Source organism: Pseudophryne corroboree, chromosome 6 (assembly GCF_028390025.1).
Source record: "Pseudophryne corroboree isolate aPseCor3 chromosome 6, aPseCor3.hap2, whole genome shotgun sequence".
Taxonomy (NCBI): domain Eukaryota; kingdom Metazoa; phylum Chordata; class Amphibia; order Anura; family Myobatrachidae; genus Pseudophryne; species Pseudophryne corroboree.
In genome coordinates, this window is record NC_086449.1 from 703,301,176 (window position 1) to 703,322,868 (window position 21,693).

At 48.7% G+C, this 21,693-nt stretch overlaps 1 protein-coding gene across 1 annotated transcript in view; it reads right to left on the reverse strand.

Moving 5' to 3' along the window:
* NMUR2 (neuromedin U receptor 2) overlaps positions 1-21,693 on the reverse strand; it is a 125,036-nt gene that overhangs the window by 37,857 nt on the left and 65,486 nt on the right. The window contains exon 2 of the mRNA XM_063928343.1: positions 19,356-19,440. Coding sequence (XP_063784413.1) covers positions 19,356-19,440 — 85 coding nt within the window. The remainder of the gene's footprint in view (positions 1-19,355; positions 19,441-21,693) is intronic.

Consider the following 21,693-nt stretch of genomic DNA (forward strand, 5'->3'; position numbering starts at 1 on the left):
CCTGTTACCCCTGTGCTTGCCCTGTCAACCCTATACTGGCCCTGTCACCCCTGTCCTGTTCCTGCCACCCCTACCCTGGCCTGTCACCCCTATCCTGTCCCTGTCATTTCTGTCCTGGCCCCTTCGCCCCCGTCCTGGCCCCGTCACCCCTTTTCTGACCCTGTCACCCCTGTCCTGGCCCCGTCAACCCTGTTCTGACCCTGTCACCCCTGTCCTGGCCCTGTTACTGCATACCCTCCAACTACCTTTTTGGCAGGTACAGTACCCGCAGCGCCTCCAGACCTCTCCCCAATGCACCACACCTCCGCACCTTCCCCTCCACCACATGCGGCACTCCACCCCTCCCCCACACGCTGTGCCTCCAGACCCCTACACCACCCGCGGCTCCCACTCCTCCGCCCCTTCACCACCCACAGCACCTCCAGGCCCCCTCTACCATCCACCCCCTTTATATGTCTCCCCCCACACCATCTGTAGACACCCTCCTCCATCCGCGGTCCCCCCCTCCCCCACCCCTCCCCCACCAATGGCACCACCGCACCTGCCCCTCCACCACCAGCAGCACCTCTGGACCTCCTTCCCTATGCGCCGCACCACCCGTACCTGCCCCTCCCCTACCCATGGCACCTGCGGACCCCTACCCCACCCCGGCACTCCCGCCCCTTCCCATCCCACAGCACCTCCGGAACCCTTCACCCATCCACAACATCCCCACACCTGCCCCTCTCCCACCCATGGCACCCCTGCCCCTCCCCCACCTGCAGTGCCTCCGGACCCCTCCCCAATCTGCATCCCCCACTCCTCTGCCCCTCCCCCACCAGCAGCACCTCCCGACTCTTCCCCATCCGGGCCCCACCCCCACTTTTGCCCCCCCTCCACCTGCAGCATCTACAGACACCATCCGCAGTCCCCCCCTGCACCCGCTACATTCTGTACATCGTGCCCTGCAGGTGCTGTTCACACCGTCGCAAGGGGCTGCGCCTCCTTCACCATCGCACACCCTTTCATTGTGCAATATTTAACCACTAACAAAGGAATGTAGGTAATACTTTATATAATACAAAAATTGAACCCCAGAAAGGCATGCAAGGGTTAAGGGGGCGTAGCCCCTTGCGACGGTGTGAAGAGCGCCCGTAGGGCGCGATGAAGCACCTAGTTATTACATATTAGAGCTTATACAGCAAGTTCATTTAATTACATAAAAAGGTATTTTTTAAAAAGTGTTCAGACACAATTTTACTAATCCAGGCCAAAACCTATATAACCACCAGAGTTTATTGCCTTATTTCTTTAGAATAAAAGACAATGGGGTAAATTTACTAAGATTCGTATTTTCCAGATTCAGGTCAAAGTTCAATCACGAATGACATCGAAAGTGTAAAACTGCAACTTTTTGAATTGATTACGACTAATTTACTAAGCTGTCGTATTCGGGTTTTTCTTTTGTTCCGATGTCGATGTCATTCGTGGTTTTTTTTCTATTTTTACGGCAGTGATTAGCAAAACACTGCCGACTTTTTTTACAATCAATCTCGGCCGGATCTGTGTGATCCGTGCTGGGGTTTATTTTATTTTTTTTTTTAATTAAACACTGTAAAATAATAAAAAAAAATGCGTGGGGTCCCCCCTCCTAAGCATAATCAGCCTCGGGCTCTTTGAGCCGATCCTGGTTGCACAAATATGGGGAAAAAAATGACAGGGGTTCCCCCATATTTAAGCAACCAGCATCGGGCTCTGCGCCTGGTCCTGGTCCCAAAAATACGGGGGACAAAAAGAGTAGGGGTCCCCCGTATTTTTAAAACCAGCACCGGGCTCCACTAGCTGGACAGATAATGCCACAGCCGGGGGTCACTTTTATATAGTGCCCTGCGGCCGTGGCATCAAAAATCCAACTAGTCACCCCTGGCCGGGGTACCCTGGGGGAGTGGTGACCCCTTCAATCAAGGGGTCCCCCCCCCAGCCACCCAAGGGCCAGGGGTGAAGCCCGAGGCTGTCCCCCCCCATCCAATGGGCTGCGGATGGGGGGGCTGATAGCCTTTGTTGTAAAAGAAAAGATATTGTTTTTAGTAGCAGTACTACAAGTCCCAGCAAGCCTCCCCCGCATGCTGGTACTTGGAGAACCACAAGTACCAGCATGCGGCGGAAAAACTGGCCCGCTGGTACCTGTAGTACTACTACTAAAAAAATACCCAAAAAAAGACAAGACACACACACCGTGAAAGTATAATTTTATTACATACATACACACATACATACATACTTACCTTAAGTTCCCACGCAGGTCGGTCCTCTTCTCCAGTAGAATCCAAGGGGTACCTGTTGAAGAAATTATACTCACGAGATCCAGGGGTCCAGGCTCCTCGGGAAATCCAGGGGTAATCCACGTACTTGAAAAAAATAACAAAACGGTGTCCCGACCACGAACTGAAAGGGGACCCATGTTTGCACATGGGTCACCTTTCCACGAATGCCAGAAACCCACTCTGACTTCTGTCTAAGTGGGTTTCTTCAGCCAATCAGGGAGCGCCACGTTGTAGCACTCTCCTGATCAGCTGTGTGCTCCTGTCCTCACTGACAGGCAGCACACGGCAGTGCTACAATGTAGCGCCTATGCGCTACATTGTAACCAATGATGGGAACTTTCTGCCCTGCGGTTGACCTAAAGTGACGTCACCGCTGAGCAGAAAGTTCCCAGCATTGGTTACAATGTAGCGCATAGGCGCTACATTGTAACACTGCCGTGTGCCGCCTGTCACTCAGTACAGGAGCACACAGCCGATCAGGAGAGTGCTACAAAGTGGCACTCCCTGATTGGCTGAAGAAACCCACTTAGACATCAGTCAGAGTGGGTTTCTGGCATTCGTGGAAAGGAGTCCCATGTGAAAACATGGGGCCCCTTTCAGTTCGTGGCTCGGCTTTCCGTTTTCTTATTTTATGCAAGTACGTGGATTACCCCTGGATTTCCCGAGGAGCCTGGACCCCTGGATCTCGTGAGTATAATTTCTTCAACAGGTACCCCTTGGATTCTACTGGAGAAGAGGACCGACCTGCGTGGGAACTTAAGGTAAGTATGTATGTATGTGTGTATGTATGTAATAAAATTATACTTTCACGGTGTGTGTGTCTTGTCTTTTTTTGGGTATTTTTTTAGTAGTAGTACTACAGGTACCAGCGGGCCCGTTTTTCCGTCGCATGCTGGTACTTGTGGTTCTCCAAGTACCAGCATGCGGGGGAGGCTTGCTGGGCCTTGTAGTACTGCTACTAAAAACAATATCTTTTGACCGATGGTGTATTCATTCGTAATTTTTTACTTGGACTTGCAAAAAATTACGAATGCCCTCATCTCTGCCGTGATTAGTGTTTAGTAAATTACCGAGATGACACTTTGATGAAAAAACGGCATCTCGGTCAAAATCAGGAGCTTAGTAAATTTCCCCCAATGCATAAATTAGTACATTCAATTTGTCCGTGACGTGACTTCTGCAAAGGATGATATTTCAGCTGGCAGAAATGTAATAGCAAATGCCAAAACTGATCAGCAACACTTCAACGCTACGCTTTTTTTTCTTGTAGCTTTACTAATCATTGATGGGAAGTTTCCTTATTCACCCTGGGAGAAAACGTTAAGTTTTTATGCCTTGGAGACCCACTTTCAGCTGGGTTGTACTTGTACTGCGGGGCTCTCTCTTTGGGTATCATACAATTAACAGATTGCAGCACAGGGAGAGATATGTCACTAGTTGAAGTGAAAATCAAAATGTCTATTTATTATGCATACACACAACAGTATCTATATAGCAAATCATAGAACAGAAGGTTCAGGAGCCACATTACTAGTACCATTTAATACCATGGGCTGTGAGAGCGTTAGCCTCTTTCTATTGAACAGGTACATTAGGGATGTCTCTAAATTTCAGATGTTCTATAAAGCTGAGCAATCACTTTAACACAGTGCATACCACCCAACTGTGCTGATTTTCGCGGGGCAGTCCCATTTTTTGGGGTTTGTCCAACCCGCGGGCCGCAGTCTCCCACGGTGGGGGGGGGGGGGGGGGGCAGTTGAGAGGCTCCTGTCACCCACAGCACAGCATCTATTCACAGGTGACAGAGGGAGAGAGAGCATACCAGCAGCTCACAGAGTGCTGGGCATGCCCCCTCAGTGACAGAAACGGGGGGCATGGCTCGCGATCGCTGCACTCCAACAAAGCCATGCCCCCTTTTACATAGACCACGACCATTTTCCGAGGGCGAGTGTGGCTTCATTGCGCAATTGTACTGACCAGCTATTCATGTTGGGAGGTATGCAGTGTGCGATAGGTTCAGGAATAATGGGTCTATGTACCAAGCCAGCGGTGGCCAACCCGCGGCTCTCGAGCCGCATGCAGCTCTTTAATTCGCCGCATGCAGCTCGGTCGGCTCCTGGCCACTGCTGCCCCCAGACACACGAACAGCCAATCAGAGCTCACAGACCGGCAGCTAAGGCTTCTGATTGGCTGCCGGACCGCGAGCTTTGATTGGCTCATGGACCGGTGCCTAATTGAAGGGAGACACGGACACCGGAAAGTGAGCAGAAGCAGCAGTGAAGCGGGGCGCGGGGAAGGAGGGCTGGTGAGCACTGTGGGGACATGTGTATCTGGCACTGGGGGCATATCTGGCACTGGGGGCATAGCAGGCACCGTGGGGACATGTGTATCTGCACTGGGGGCATAGCTGGCACTGGGAGCATAGCAGGCACTGTGGGGACATGTGTATCTGGCACTGGGGGCATATCTGGCACTGTGGGCATAGCAGGCACTGTGGGGACATGTGTATCTGCACTGGGGGCATATCTGGCATTGGAGGCATAGCAGGCACTGGGGGCATAGCAGGCACTGGGGGGACATGTGTATCTGGCACTGTGGAGGCATATATGTATCTGGCACTGCGGGGGCATATATGTATCTGGCACTGTGGGGGCATCCATTTTTGGGCGTTTTTATATGTATGTAGCACAGTACTGGGGCATTATATGTATCTGGCACTGTACAACATGACGAAAAATGGGGTTATCATATGAGGTCATACTTCTACAAACGTCATACCGAAAGGTATGCACACAAAAATGGTGTGTGGCTTTGTGACAACTAGGCCTCGCTCCCATATTTGGCAACGCGCATAGTGGCTCTTGCTCTTGACTACAGATTGCCTCTGACTGGTTGGTCACCCCTGTACTAAGCCATAGAGGGAGATAAAGCAGACAGAGATAAAGTCCCAGCCAATCAGCTCCTCACTGCTACGTTACAGACTGTTTGAAAAATGACTGTTAGGAGCTGGTTGGTTGGTACTATATCTCGGTCTACTTTATCTCTCTCCAAGGCTTAGTACGTAGACCCCTTAAGTCTTAAGTCTACAGGGTAGATGTACTACATGTCGATATGGGAAAGAAGCAGTATCAGCGCACGTTATGTGCACTGATACCACTTCTCCCCCATGTATGACAGCGGCTGTGCTGGCTCAGTGACAGTGGCGTTATGCGCCCCTGTCCATACTAGCGCTGCTATCTAACAGATATGACACCGATATGAGGGGGCAATGTATAAACGGTCAGTATTGCTGACCACTACAACACCTGGAGCTGTCTATTTTGACCAGGGCCGGATTAACAATGGGGCTAATGATGCTGCAGCTCCAGGCCCACCAGAAAAATAGGCCCAGGGCATCTGCAGACTTCTGTAAACAAGGGGAAAAAACTCCTGCTACAGCAACCTGCCAGTGATGCGGCTGCCTGATGGGCGCAGCTGCAGAGCCACCCCGCCAGCACCTCTGTTTACTGCAGGCTGCAGAGAACTGGGAGGACCCAGGAACGGCCCTACTATTGTACCGCGTTCGCGTGAAATGGGCGCTGGGCAGTCTGGACTACACCCCCAGCCTACCCAGAAGCCCATGTACTGCATCCACGGCTCCTGTCGCATTCATTATCCTTTCTCAACCGCAGCTCCGTCTAGATGCTGGGCGGACTGGCTGCGGCTGGGTGGGGATTGGTGGCTGCGGAAGGCCAGATATCCCGTGACACTCTCATAGTGTGCTGTGCTGGTAGGCGTCAGATACCACAGAGTCCCCTATTCCTGAGCCGGAGCTGCCATCTGCTGATGACGGGAAACATACAGAGTATATTAGATATCCCAGAGCTCTCACTATGTAGCAGCAGCATCCTTCTCCCCCCCCTGTCACCAGGCTAACCCTCCCCTCACCAGCTAATCCCCCTCCTCCCCCTGTCACCAGGCTAACCCTCCCTTCACTAGCTAATCCTCCTCCTCCCCCTGTCACCAGGCTAACCCTCCCCTCACCAGCTAATCCCACTCCTCCCCCTGTCACCACCCTAACCCCCCCCCCCACCCGGCATCAGCTAATCCCCCCTCACCAGCTAATCCCCCTCCTCCCCGTCACCAGGCTAACCCTCCCCTCACCAGCTAATCCCACTCCTCCCCCTGTCACCAACCTAAACCCCCCATCACCAGCTAATCCCCCCTCACCAGCTAATCCCCCTCCTCCCCTGTCACCAAGCTAACCCCCCTCCTCCCCCTGTCACCAGGCTAACCCTCCCTTCACCAGATAATCCCCCTCCTCCCCCTGTCTTCAGGCTAACCCTCCCCTCACCAGCGAATCCTCTTCCTCCCCTTGTCACCAGGCTAACCCTCCCCTCGCCAGCTAATCTCCCTCCTCCCTCTGTCACCAGTCTAATCCCCCCTCACTAGCTAATCCCCCTCCTCCCCCTATCACCAGCCTAACCCCTCCTCACCAGCTAATCCCCCTCCTCCCTCTGTCACCAGGCTAACCCCCCCTCACCAGCTAATCCCCCTCCTCCCCCTATCACCAGGCTAACCCCCAATCACTAGCTAATCCCACTCCTCCCCCTGTCACCAGTTTAACCCCCTTCCCCCTGTAACCAGGCCAGTCCCCCCCAACTCCCCCATCACCAGGCTGACCCTCACCCCCTCACCAGAACACCACACTTTTCTTCCCCGTCTTCCTCCCGGGTGTGGTTCATCAAATCGACAGTGTCTAGGTCGACAATGTTTAGGTCGACCACTATAGGTCGACAGTCACTAGGCCGACATGGATGGAAGGTCGACAGGGTTTCTAGGTCGACATGTGCTAGGTCGACGGGTCTAAAGGTCGACATGAGGATTTTTTCTTTGTGTCGTTTTCTCTGTAGAGTGATCGGAATCCCAAATTAGTGCACCGCGTCCCCTCGCATGGCTCACTCCGCTTGCCATGCTTCAGGCATGGTGCCTTCGCTCCGCTACCGCTTTGCTCGGCACACTTTACCGTTCCAATCGTAGTCCACGTGGATCGTTAAGTATGAAAAAATTCAAAAAAAGAAAACATTTTTGAAAAACTCATGTCCACCTTTAGACCTGTCGACCTAGCACATGTCGACCTAGAAACCCTGTCGACCTTCCATCCATGTTGACCTAGTGACTGTCGACCTATAGTGGTCGACCTAAACATTGTCGACCTAGACACTGTCGATCTTCAGACCGGATCCCCTTCCTCCCATCTTCCATTGTTCTTCCCCATATCTCCCTCCTGTCTTCCTCCCATCTAGCATCTGTTCTTCGTCCCATCCCCTGTGTACCTCCCATCTTATTTATTTATTATTTATTAACAGTTTCTTATATAGCGCAGCATATTCCGTTGCGCTTTACAATTAGAACAACAGTAATAGAACAAAACTGGGTAAAAACAGACAGACAGAGGTAGGAAGGCCCTGCTCGCAAGCTTACAATCTATCTTCCCCTGTTCTTCCACCTGTCTCCCTCTCTTTTTCCTGCCATCTTCTGGTCTCCCTCCCATCTCCTACAGTTCTTCCAAAGAAAAGGAAATGCAAAGGTAATTTTTGCTTGTTATGGTCTGTTCTGTATAGCAGCTACCACATACGGGGATAGTTAGTCCCACAAACTGAAAATATACAATAGCCAAGCTTGGCACTGTTGGTAATTGAAACAATTCAATAATACATGGATAGATAAAAATACAATTTTATTGAAATGTTAAAAAAAAACCCCCATACATTGTATGCATATAGCAGGGTTTAAAACATCAATCATGATAAACTGCAATAAGTAATCCTACCCAACCGTCCATATACCAAAAACGTGTCCATTCCTCTGATGACCTCTTTTGGGTAAATCTCTGACAAGCTTCTAGATACGTACTGACCCTTTACATTATATTTACCAATCCACCGCTAGAGGTATGTTCTCCAATAGCAAGTCAGTTGTAAAGTAATGGTGGAGTCCTTATGCAATACGGTGAAGGTACTCGGTGCAGTTTTTGCTGACTGTGGGTTTGTGTAGCTTCCTGGTTTGCATTCAGGCACTTTAAAGCAGAGCAGGGGTTGGTCCACCTTTGAGAAAGCTGTAACCCCAATACAGTAAAACACATTAGAAGCATCTTCATCATCCACCTATTAACCCTTAAACCAACCGTGGCAAGTCCGGACCAATACCTGCTCTGCTTTAAAGTGCTTGAATGCAAACCAGGAAGCTGCACAAACCCACAGTCAGCAAAAACTGGACCAGGTACCTTAAACCATTACTTTACAACTGACTTGCTTTTGAAGAACATACCTCTAACGGTGGATTGGTAACTATAATATAAAGGGCCAGTGCGTATCTAGGAGTTTTTCCAAGCTTTACAGACAAGGGTCATCATAGGAATGGACATGTTTACTGTGTATGGACGGTTGGGCAGGATTACTTATTGCAGTTTATCATATACTGTAGGTGTTTGCATATGCATACAATGGGGTAAATTTACTAAGAATCGTATTTTCCCATTTGAGGTCAAAGTTCAATCACGAATGACATCGAAAGTGTAAATATGCAACTTTTTGAATTGATTACGACTAATTTACTAAGCTAACGTATTCTGCATTTTCGGTTTTTCCGATGTCGATGTCATTCGTTTTTTTAGGCAGTGTTTTACGTGAGTTACTTGTAAAACACTGCTGACTTTAATACAATGAATCTCGGCCGGATCTGAGAGATCCGTGCAGGGCTTCATTGTGCACCTTGTAAAAAAAATAAAAAATGTTTAAACTTAAAAAAAAAATTGCGTGGGGTCCCCCCTCCTAAGCCAAACCAGCCTCGGGCTTTTTGAGCCGGTCCTGGTTGCAAAAATATGGGAAAAAAATTGACAGGGGTTCCCCCATATTTAAGCAACCAGCACCGGGCTCTGCGCCTGGTCCTGGTTCCAAAAATACGGGGGACAAAAAGCGTAGGGGTCCCCCGTATTTTTGAAACCAGCACCGGGCTCCACTAGCTGGACAGATAATGCCACAGCCGGGGGTCACTTTTATACAGTGCCTTGCGGCCGTGGCATCAAATATCCAACTAGTCACCCCTGGCCGGGGTACCCTGGGGGAGTGGGGACCCCTTCAATCAACGGGTCCCCCCCCCAGCCACCCAAGGGCCAGGGGTGAAGCCCGAGGCTGTCCCCCCCATCCAATGGGCTGCGGATGGGGGGCTGATAGCCTTTGTTGAAAGTAATGAATATTGTTTTTAGTAGCAGTACTACAAGTCCCAGCAAGCCTCCCCCGCAAGCTGGTACTTGGAGAACCACAAGTACCAGCATGCGGCGGAAAACCGGGCCCGCTGGTACCTGTAGTACTACTACTAAAAAAATACCCCAATAAAGACATTACACACACACTTTGAAAGTATAACTTTAATGCATACATACACACCACCATATACACATACTTACCTTATGTTCACACGAGGGTCGGTCCTCTTCTCCAGTAGAATCCATGGTGTACCTGTTGAAAAAATCCTACTCACCAAATCCAGTGTAGAGGGCTCCTCGGATAATCCATTTGTAATCCACGTACTTGTAAATATAAAAAAACGGGACACCTGACCACGAACTGAAAGGGGACCCATGTTTTCACATGGGACCCCTTTCCCCGAATGCCAGAAACCCCCTCTGACTGATGTCTAAGTGGGTTTCTTCAGCCAATCAGGGAGCGCCACGTTGTGGCACCCTCCTGATCGGCTGTGTGCTCCTGCACTGTCTGACAGGCGGCACACGGCAGTGTTACAATGTAGCGCCTATGCGCTCCATTGTAACCAATGGTGGGAACTTTGAGGTCAGCGGTTGACCGAAAGTGACCTCACCGCTGACCACAAAGTTCCCACCATTGGTTACAATGGAGCGCATAGGCGCTACATTGTAACACTGCCGTGTGCCGCCTGTCAGACAGTACAGGAGCATACAGCCGATCAGGAGGGTGCCACAACGTGGCGCTCCCTGATTGGCTGAAGAAACCCACTTAGACATCAGTCAGAGGGGGTTTCTGGCATTCGGGGGAAAGGGGTCCCATGTGAAAACATGGGTCCCCTTTCAGTTCGTGGTCGGGTGTCCCGTTTTTTTATTTTTACAAGTACGTGGATTACAAATGGATTATCCGAGGAGCCCTTTACACTGGATTTGGTGAGTAGGATTTTTTCAACAGGTACACCATGGATTCTACTGGAGAAGAGGACCGACCCTCGTGTGAACATAAGGTAAGTATGTGTATATGGTGGTGTGTATGTATGCATGAAAGTTATACTTTCAAGGTGTGTGTGTAATGTCTTTATTGGGGTATTTTTTTAGTAGTAATACTACAGGTACCAGCGGGCCCGGTTTTCCGCCGCATGCTGGTACTTGTGGTTCTCCAAGTACCAGCTTGCGGGGGAGGCTTGCTGGGACTTGTAGTACTGCTACTAAAAACAATATTCATTACTTTCAACAAAGGCTATCAGCCCCCCATCCGCAGCCCATTGGATGGGGGGGACAGCCTCGGGCTTCACCCCTGGCCCTTGGGTGGCTGTGGGGGGGACCCCTTGATTGAAGGGGTCCCCACTCCCCCAGGGTACCCCGGCCAGGGGTGACTAGTTGGATATTTGATGCCACGGCCGCAAGGCACTGTATAAAAGTGACCCCCGGCTGTGGCATTATCTGTCCAGCTAGTGGAGCCCGGTGCTGGGTTCAAAAATACGGGGGACCCCTACGCTTTTTGTCCCCCGTATTTTTGGAACAAGGACCAGGCGCAGAGCCCGGTGCTGGTTGCTTAAATATGGGGGAACCCCTGTCAATTTTCCCCCCATATTTTTGCAACCAGGGCCGGCTCAAAGAGCCCGAGGCTGGTTTGGTTTAGGAGGGGGGACCCCACGCATTTTTTTTTGGAAAAATTATAACATTTCCCACCCCTTCCCACTGAAAAACATGTACGGATCTCATGGATCCGTGCATGCCTATACAAACACGGGATAAAAAAGCAGGTCTGTTTTTTTTTGCACTTTTTCACGATTTGTATTTTAGCACGGCAGTGTTTGGCTATTGTCGGCAGTGTTTGTGTTTTGCACTTTTTAGTAAATTCCCGATTTCTACCAAATTGCAGGCGTATTTGACCGATGGTGTATTGATTCGTGATTTTTTCCTAGGACTTCCAAAATATTACGAATGCCCTCATCACTGCCGTGATTTTTGCTTAGTAAATTACCGAGATGACACTTTGAAGAAAAAACGGCATCTCGGTCAAAATCGGGACCTTAGTAAATATACCCCACTGTACGTTTTTTAACCATTTAGATTACATTTTATTTTTATCTATCCATGTATTATTGAACTGTTTAAATTACCAGCACTGCCAAGCTTGTCTATTGTATACCTACTGTTCTTCCCCCTGTATCCCTCCCGTCTTCCTCCCATCTAGACCCTGTTCTTCCTCATGTCTTCTTCCCATCTTCCACTGTTCAAACCCCCATGCCAGTAGCCACACCCTCACCATGCTGGTCACACTCCTTATGGCGGCACACAATAGGCCCTTCATAAATGTCAGCTCCAGGCCCATGAGGACCTTAATCTGGCACTGATTTTGACAGCTGCAGGTGACGATGCCCTATCTCCACAGAAGGGACAGAGCTGTCCCTGGCTGTGGCAGGCGCCGGCTCCGGACTGCACCTGGGATCTCGCTACTCAGTAGCGAGATCCCGCACATGCACAGAGGAGCCGGCCGGGCAGGGAGACACAGTGCATTAGCAATAAGCTGATTCGCTGTGTATAAGGGTGGGGTGGTGGTGGTGGTGGGGGGGTATCACCACTGTCCCGCTTTGGCAGACTAAATATTTATACATCTTGTTGATGTCCCTTCCTGCCGCTATGATATATTTACTAGAGCTGAGCGCCGGAAATTTTTCGGGTTTTGTGTTTTGGTTTTGGGTTCGGTTCCGCGGCCGTGTTTTGGGTTCGACCGCGTTTTGGCAAAACCTCACCGAATTTTTTTTGTCGGATTCGGGTGTGTTTTGGATTCGGGTGTTTTTTTCAAAAAACCCTAAAAAACAGCTTAAATCATAGAATTTGGGGGTAATTTTGATCCCAAAGTATTATTAACCTCAAAAAACATAATTTACACTCATTTTCAGCCTATTCTGAACACATCACACCTCACAATATTATTTTTAGTCCTAAAATTTGCACCGAGGTCGCTGTGTGAGTAAGATAAGCGACCCTAGTGGCCGACACAAACACCGGGCCCATCTAGGAGTTACACTGCAGTGTCACGCAGGATGTCCCTTCCAAAAAACCCTCCCCAAACAGCACATGACGCAAAGAAAAAAAGAGGCGCAATGAGGTAGCTGTGTGAGTAAGATTAGCGACCCTAGTGGCCGACACAAACACCGGGCCCATCTAGGAGTGGCACTGCAGTGTCACGCAGGATGTCCCTTCCAAAAAACCCTCCCCAAACAGCACATGACGCAAAGAAAAAAAGAGGCGCAATGAGGTAGCTGACTGTGTGAGAAAGATAAGCGACCCTAGTGGCCGACACAAACACCGGGCCCATCTAGGAGTGGCACTGCAGTGTCACGCAGGATGTCCCTTCCAAAAAACCCTCCCCAAACAGCACATGACGCAAAGAAAAAAAGAGGCGCAATGAGGTAGCTGACTGTGTGAGAAAGATAAGCGACCCTAGTGGCCGACACAAACACCGGGCCCATCTAGGAGTGGCACTGCAGTGTCACGCAGGATGTCCCTTCCAAAAAACCCTCCCCAAACAGCACATGACGCAAAGAAAAAAAGAGGCGCAATGAGGTAGCTGTGTGAGTAAGATTAGCGACCCTAGTGGCCGACACAAACACCGGGCCCATCTAGGAGTGGCACTGCAGTGTCACGCAGGATGTCCCTTCCAAAAAACCCTCCCCAAACAGCACATGACGCAAAGAAAAAAAGAGGCGCAATGAGGTAGCTGACTGTGTGAGAAAGATAAGCGACCCTAGTGGCCGACACAAACACCGGGCCCATCTAGGAGTGGCACTGCAGTGTCACGCAGGATGTCCCTTCCAAAAAACCCTCCCCAAACAGCACATGACGCAAAGAAAAAAAGAGGCGCAATGAGGTAGCTGTGTGAGAAAGATAAGCGACCCTAGTGGCCGACACAAACACCGGGCCCATCTAGGAGTGGCACTGCAGTGTCACGCAGGATGTCCCTTCCAAAAAACCCTCCCCAAACAGCACATGACGCAAAGAAAAATAAAAGAAAAAAGAGGTGCAAGATGGAATTGTCCTTGGGCCCTTCCCACCCACCCTTATGTTGTATAAACAAAACAGGACATGCACACTTTAACCAACCCATCATTTCAGTGACAGGGTCTGCCACACGACTGTGACTGAAATGACGGGTTGGTTTGGACCCCCACCAAAAAAGAAGCAATTAATCTCTCCTTGCACAAACTGGCTCTACAGAGGCAAGATGTCCACCTCATCATCATCCTCCGATATATCACCGTGTACATCCCCCTCCTCACAGATTATCAATTCGTCCCCACTGGAATCCACCATGTCAGCTCCCTGTGTACTTTGTGGAGGCAATTGCTGCTGGTCAATGTCTCCGCGGAGGAATTGATTATAATTCATTTTAATGAACATCATCTTCTCCACATTTTCTGGATGTAACCTCGTACGCCGATTGCTGACAAGGTGAGCGGCGGCACTAAACACTCTTTCGGAGTACACACTTGTGGGAGGGCAACTTAGGTAGAATAAAGCCAGTTTGTGCAAGGGCCTCCAAATTGCCTCTTTTTCCTGCCAGTATAAGTACGGACTGTGTGACGTGCCTACTTGGATGCGGTCACTCATATAATCCTCCACCATTCTATCAATGGTGATAGAATCATATGCAGTGACAGTAGACGACATGTCCGTAATGGTTGTCAGGTCCTTCAGTCCGGACCAGATGTCAGCATCAGCAGTCGCTCCAGACTGCCCTGCATCACCGCCAGCGGGTGGGCTCGGAATTCTGAGCCTTTTCCTCGCACCCCCAGTTGCGGGAGAATGTGAAGGAGGAGATGTTGACAGGTCGCGTTCCGCTTGACTTGACAATTTTCTCACCAGCAGGTCTTTGAAACCCAGCAGACTTGTGTGCGCCGGAAAGAGAGATCCAAGGTAGGTTTTAAATCTAGGATCGAGCACGGTGGCCAAAATGTAGTGCTCTGATTTCAACAGATTGACCACCCGTGAATCCTTGTTAAGCGAATTAAGGGCTCCATCCACAAGTCCCACATGCCTAGCGGAATCGCTCTGTCTTAGCTCCTCCTTCAATGTCTCCAGCTTCTTCTGCAAAAGCCTGATGAGGGGAATGACCTGACTCAGGCTGGCAGTGTCTGAACTGACTTCACGTGTGGCAAGTTCAAAAGGTTGCAGAACCTTGCACAACGTTGAAATCATTCTCCACTGCGCTTGAGACAGGTGCATTCCACCTCCTATATCGTGGTCAGTTGTATAGGCTTGAATGGCCTTTTGCTGCTCCTCCAACCTCTGAAGCATATAGAGGGTTGAATTCCACCTCGTTACCACCTCCTGCTTCAGATGATGGCAGGGCAGGTTCAGGCGTTTTTGGTGGTGCTCCAGTCTTCTGTACGTGCTGCCTGTACGCCGAAAGTGTCCCGCAATTTTTCTGGCCACCGACAGCATCTCTTGCACGCCCCTGTCGTTTTTTAAAAAATTCTGCACCACCAAATTCAAGGTATGTGCAAAACATGGGACGTGCTGGAATTTGCCCAGATGTAATGCACGCACAATATTGCTGGCGTTGTCCGATGCCACAAATCCACAGGAGAGTCCAATTGGGGTAAGCCATTCCGCGATGATCTTCCTCAGTTGCCGTAAGAGGTTTTCAGCTGTGTGCGTATTCTGGAAACCGGTGATACAAAGCGTAGCCTGCCTAGGAACGAGTTGGCGTTTGCGAGATGCTGCTACTGGTGCCGCCGCTGCTGTTCTTGCGGCGGGAGTCCATACATCTACCCAGTGGGCTGTCACAGTCATATAGTCCTGACCCTGCCCTGCTCCACTTGTCCACATGTCCGTGGTTAAGTGGACATTGGGTACAGCTGCATTTTTTAGGACACTGGTGACTCTTTTTCTGAGGTCTGTGTACATTTTCGGTATCGCAACCCTAGAGAAATGGAACCTAGATGGTATTTGGTACCGGGGACACAGTACCTCCAACAAGTCTCTAGTTGGCTCTGCAGTAATGATGGATACCGGAACCACGTTTCTCACCACCCAGGATGTCAAGGCCTCAGTTATCCGCTTTGCAGTAGGATGACTGCTGTGATATTTAATCTTCCTCGCAAATGACTGTTGGACAGTCAATTGCTTGGTGGAAGTAGTAAAAGTGGTCTTACGACTTCCTCTCTGGGATGACCATCGACTCCCAGCAGCAACAACAGCAGCGCCAGCAGCAGTAGGCGTTACACGCAAGGATGCATCGGAGGAATCCCAGGCAGGAGAGGAATCGTCAGAATTGCCAGTGACATGGCCTGCAGGACTATTGGCATTCCTGGGGAAGGAGGAAATTGACACTGAGGGAGTTGGTGGGGTGGTTTGCGTGAGCTTGGTTACAAGAGGAAGGGATTTACTGGTCAGTGGAGTGCTTCCGCTGTCACCCAAAGTTTTTGAACTTGTCACTGACTTATTATGAATGCGCTGCAGGTGACGTATAAGGGAGGATGTTCCGAGGTGGTTAACGTCCTTACCCCTACTTATTACAGCTTGACAAAGGGAACACACGGCTTGACACCTGTTGTCCGCATTTCTGGTGAAATACCTCCACACCGAAGAGCTGATTTTTTTGGTATTTTCACCTGGCATGTCAACGGCCATATTCGTCCCACGGACAACAGGTGTCTCCCCGGGTGCCTGACTTAAACAAACCACCTCACCATCAGAATCCTCCTTGTCAATTTCCTCCCCAGCGCCAGCAACACCCATATCCTCCTCATCCTGGTGGACTTCAACACTGACATCTTCAATCTCACTATCAGGAACTGGACTGCGGGTGCTCCTTCCAGCAATTGCAGGGGGCGTGCAAATGGTGGAAGGCGCATGCTCTTCACATCCAGTGTTGGGAAGGTCAGGCATCGCAACCGACACAATTGGACTCTCCTTGTGGATTTGGGATTTCGAAGAACGCACAGTTCTTTGCTGTGCTTTTGCCAGCTTGAGTCGTTTCATTTTTCTAGCGAGAGGCTGAGTGCTTCCATCCTCATGTGAAGCTGAACCACTAGCCATGAACATATGCCAGGGCCTCAGCCGTTCCTTGCCACTCCGTGTGGTAAATGGCATATTGGCAAGTTTACGCTTCTCCTCCGACAATTTTAGTTTAGGTTTTGGAGTCCTTTTTTTTCTGATATTTGGTGTTTTGGATTTGACATGCTCTGTACTATGACATTGGGCATCGGCCTTGGCAGACGACGTTGCTGGCATTTCATCGTCTCGGCCATGACTAGTGGCAGCAGCTTCAGCACGAGGTGGAAGTGGATCTTGATCTTTCCCTAATTTTGGAACCTCAACTTTTTTGTTCTCCATATTTTATAGGCAGAACTAAAAGGCACCTCAGGTAAACAATGGAGATGGATGGATTGGATACTAGTATACAATTATGGACGGACTGCCACGGTTAGGTGGTATAAAAAAACCACGGTTAGGTGGTATATATTATAATAATAATACAATTATGGATGGACGGACTGCCTGCCGACTGCCGACACAGAGGTAGCCACAGCCGTGAACTACCGCACTGTACACTGGTTGATAAAGAGATAGTAGTATACTCGTAACAACTAGTATGACACTATGACGACGGTATAAAGAATGAAAAAAAAACCACGGTTAGGTGGTATATATTATAATAATAATACAATTATGGATGGACGGACTGCCTGCCGACTGCCGACACAGAGGTAGCCACAGCCGTGAACTACCGCACTGTACACTGGTTGATAAAGAGATAGTAGTATACTCGTAACAACTAGTATGACACTATGACGACGGTATAAAGAAAGAAAAAAAAATACCACAGTTAGGTGGTATATATTATAATAATAATACAATTATGGATGGACGGACTGCCTGCCGACTGCCGACACAGAGGTAGCCACAGCCGTGAACTACCGCACTGTACACTGGTTGATAAAGAGATAGTAGTATACTCGTAACAACTAGTATGACACTATGACGACGGTATAAAGAATGAAAAAAAAAACCACGGTTAGGTGGTATATATTATAATAATAATACAATTATGGATGGACGGACTGCCTGCCGACTGCCGACACAGAGGTAGCCACAGCCGTGAACTACCGCACTGTACACTGGTTGATAAAGAGATAGTAGTATACTCGTAACAACTAGTATGACACTATGACGACGGTATAAAGAATGAAAAAAAAACCACGGTTAGGTGGTATATATTATAATAATAATACAATTATGGATGGACGGACTGCCTGCCGACTGCCGACACAGAGGTAGCCACAGCCGTGAACTACCGCACTGTACACTGGTTGATAAAGAGATAGTAGTATACTCGTAACAACTAGTATGACACTATGACGACGGTATAAAGAATGAAAAAAAAACCACGGTTAGGTGGTATATATTATAATAATAATACAATTATGGATGGACGGACTGCCTGCCGACTGCCGACACAGAGGTAGCCACAGCCGTGAACTACCGCACTGTACACTGGTTGATAAAGAGATAGTAGTATACTCGTAACAACTAGTATGACACTATGACGACGGTATAAAGAATGAAAAAAAAACCACGGTTAGGTGGTATATATTATAATAATAATACAATTATGGATGGACGGACTGCCTGCCGACTGCCGACACAGAGGTAGCCACAGCCGTGAACTACCGCACTGTACACTGGTTGATAAAGAGATAGTAGTATACTCGTAACAACTAGTATGACACTATGACGACGGTATAAAGAAAGAAAAAAAAATACCACGGTTAGGTGGTATATATTGTAATACAATTATGGATGGACGGACTGCCTGCCGAGTTCCGACTGCCGACACAGAGGTAGCCACAGCCGTGAACTACCGCACTGTACTGTGTCTGCTGCTAATATAGACTGGTTGATAAAGAGATAGTATACAATACATACAACAATATACTACTATACTGGTGGTCAGGCACTGGTCACCACTAGTCACACTGGCAGTGGCACTCCTGCAGCAAAAGTGTGCACTGTTTAATTTTAAATTAATATAATATTATGTACTCCTGGGGGCTCCTGCTATAACAACCTGCAGTGCTCCCCAGTCTCCCCCACAATTATTATAAGCTTTGCCTTTTATACATTGATGTGCAGCACACTGGGCTGAGCTGAGTGCACACAGACTGAGTCACACTGTGTGACTGGCTGCTGCTGTGTATCGTTTTTTTTCAGGCAGAGAACGGATATAGCAGAGAACGGATATATTATATTAAAATAAATAAAAGTTAACTAACAACAACTGCACTGGTCACTGTGGTAAACTCTGTCTGACTCTGCACAATCTCTCTCTCTCTTCTAATCTAATTTCTAATGGAGAGGACGCCAGCCACGTCCTCTCCCTATCAATCTCAATGCACGTGTGAAAATGGCGGCGACGCGCGGCTCCTTATATAGAATCCGAGTCTCGCGAGAATCCGACAGCGTCATGATGACGTTCGGGCGCGCTCGGGTTAACCGAGCAAGGCGGGAGGATCCGAGTCTGCTCGGACCCGTGAAAAAAACATGAAGTTCGTGCGGGTTCGGTTTCAGAGAAACCGAACCCGCTCATCTCTAATATTTACCCCTAAATTCCATAAGTATATTTACTATTTATTCAACCACTTAAGAATGGTAGGTTCTTGTTCAAGTATAATTCCAATACAAAGATAAAGTAAATGGTTTTGCATCATATAAGCAGTAGCACATAAAACAACATAGCTTTATTACAGACACAATATAATTCTAGCACACAGTTTTAAGGTTCACTTCATACTTACAAAGCATCTTTGTGACTGATTTTCGAGATGGCCTCTGTATGTTTACAGACATTTTGTCGCCTTCCAGTGACTGATCGCCTCTGAGCTGAATGAAAGAGAATGTTGGATAATGCTGTGAAAATAGCTGACAAAAACATTTGTTCAAGTAAATACTACAACACAACAATCTTGTGATGGACAAAGAGAAAATGGCTATTGCCGTAACAAACCAACGTTTACTTTCATGCTGTATTATATAGGTGGCAAGTAAAGCATGCCTCCCAACAATGTGGAGGTCGGAGTCAGGACTTTTGTGCATTTAGGAAGAAGTGTGCCTGAAAAATGGGTATGACCTTATGGTGTGTGAAGCCATGCCCCCTGTTGCACACAGTTTGGGGGCGTGGCTGCTAATTACATCCATGTTCTCTGGAAGCTGCTGGGCAGCCCACAGCCTCACCTGGCACAGCAACATCGCCAGTATAGTTTTAATATTAAGGGGTCTATTTATGAAGCAGTGAAAAGAGTGGAGAAGGGAGCCTGTAGAGAAGTTGCCCATGGCAACCAATCAGCTGTATAGTATGCACATCATAAATGTTACTTCAATGCTGATTGGTTGCCATGGGCAACTTCTCTACAGGCTCGCTTCTCCACTCTTTTCACTGCTTCATGAATAGACCCCTAAGTGTCATTTATTTGCTTTATATAATACTGGAGGAGATGTATGAAGCAGTGAAAAGAGTAGAGAAGTGAACCAGTGGAGAAGCGGCCAATGGCAACCAATCAACTGCTATGCATAATTTTATAGAATGCACTTGATAAATGTTACTTGAAAGCTGATTAGTAGCCATGGGCAACTTCTCCACTGGTTCACTTCTCCACTCTTTTCACGGTTTCATCTCCCCCACTATAACCGTCTGACAGTTAGTGATGACAAAGGACCAGATGCATCATAGCTTGGAAAGTGATAAAATGGAGAGTGAAAAAGTACCAGCCAATCAGCTCCTAACTGCCATTTTTCAAACACAGCCTGTAACATGGCAGTTTGGACCTGATTGGCTGGTACTTTTTCACTCCCCATTTTATCACTTTCCAAGCTGAGATGCATCTAGCCCAAAATCTTTTGCCCAGAACAGTGAACTGTACATTAATAAAAATAAGAATTTACTTACCGATAATTCTATTTCTCGTAGTCCGTAGTGGATGCTGGGGACTCCGTCAGGACCATGGGGAATAGCGGCTCCGCAGGAGACAGGGCACAAAAGTAAAAGCTTTAGGATCAGGTGGTGTGCACTGGCTCCTCCCCCTATGACCCTCCTCCAAGCCTCAGTTAGGATACTGTGCCCGGACGAGCGTACACAATAAGGAAGGATTTTGAATCCCGGGTAAGACTCATACCAGCCACACCAATCACACTGTACAACCTGTGATCTGAACCCAGTTAACAGCATGATAACAGCGGAGCATCTGAAAAGATGGCTCACAACAATAATAACCCGATTTTTGTAACAATAACTATGTACAAGTATTGCAGACAATCCGCACTTGGGATGGGCGCCCAGCATCCACTACGGACTACGAGAAATAGAATTATCGGTAAGTAAATTCTTATTTTCTCTGACGTCCTAAGTGGATGCTGGGGACTCCGTCAGGACCATGGGGATTATACCAAAGCTCCCAAACGGGCGGGAGAGTGCGGATGACTCTGCAGCACCGAATGAGAGAACTCCAGGTCCTCCTCAGTCAGGGTGTGCCCCTGACCAAGTATCAGCTCGGCAAAGTTGTAAAGCCGAGACCCCTCGGGCAGCCGCCCAAGATGAGCCCACCTTCCTTGTGGAATGGGCATTTACATATTTTGGCTGTGGCAGGCCTGCCACAGAATGTGCAAGCTGAATTGTACTACACATCCAACTAGCAATCGTCTGCTTAGAAGCAAGAGCACCCAGTTTGTTGGGTGCATACAGGATAACAGCAAGTCAGTTTTCCTGACTCCAGCCGTCCTGGAAACTATATTTTCAGGGCCCTGACAACATCTAGCAACTTGGAGTCCTCCAAGTCCCTAGTAGCCGCAGGTACCACAATAAGCTGGTTCGGGTGAAACACTGACACCACCTTAGGGAGAAACTGGGGATGAGTCCGCAGCTCTGCCCTGTCCGAATGGACAATCAGATATGGGCTTTTTTGAGACAAACGCCGCCAATTCTGACACTCGCCTGGCCGAGGCCAGGGCCAACAGCATGGTCACTTTCCCTGTGAGATATTTCAAATCCACAGATTTGAGCGGTTTAAACCAATGTGATTTTAGGAATCCCAGAACTACGTTGAGATCCCACAGTGCCACTGGAGGCACAAAAGGGGGTTG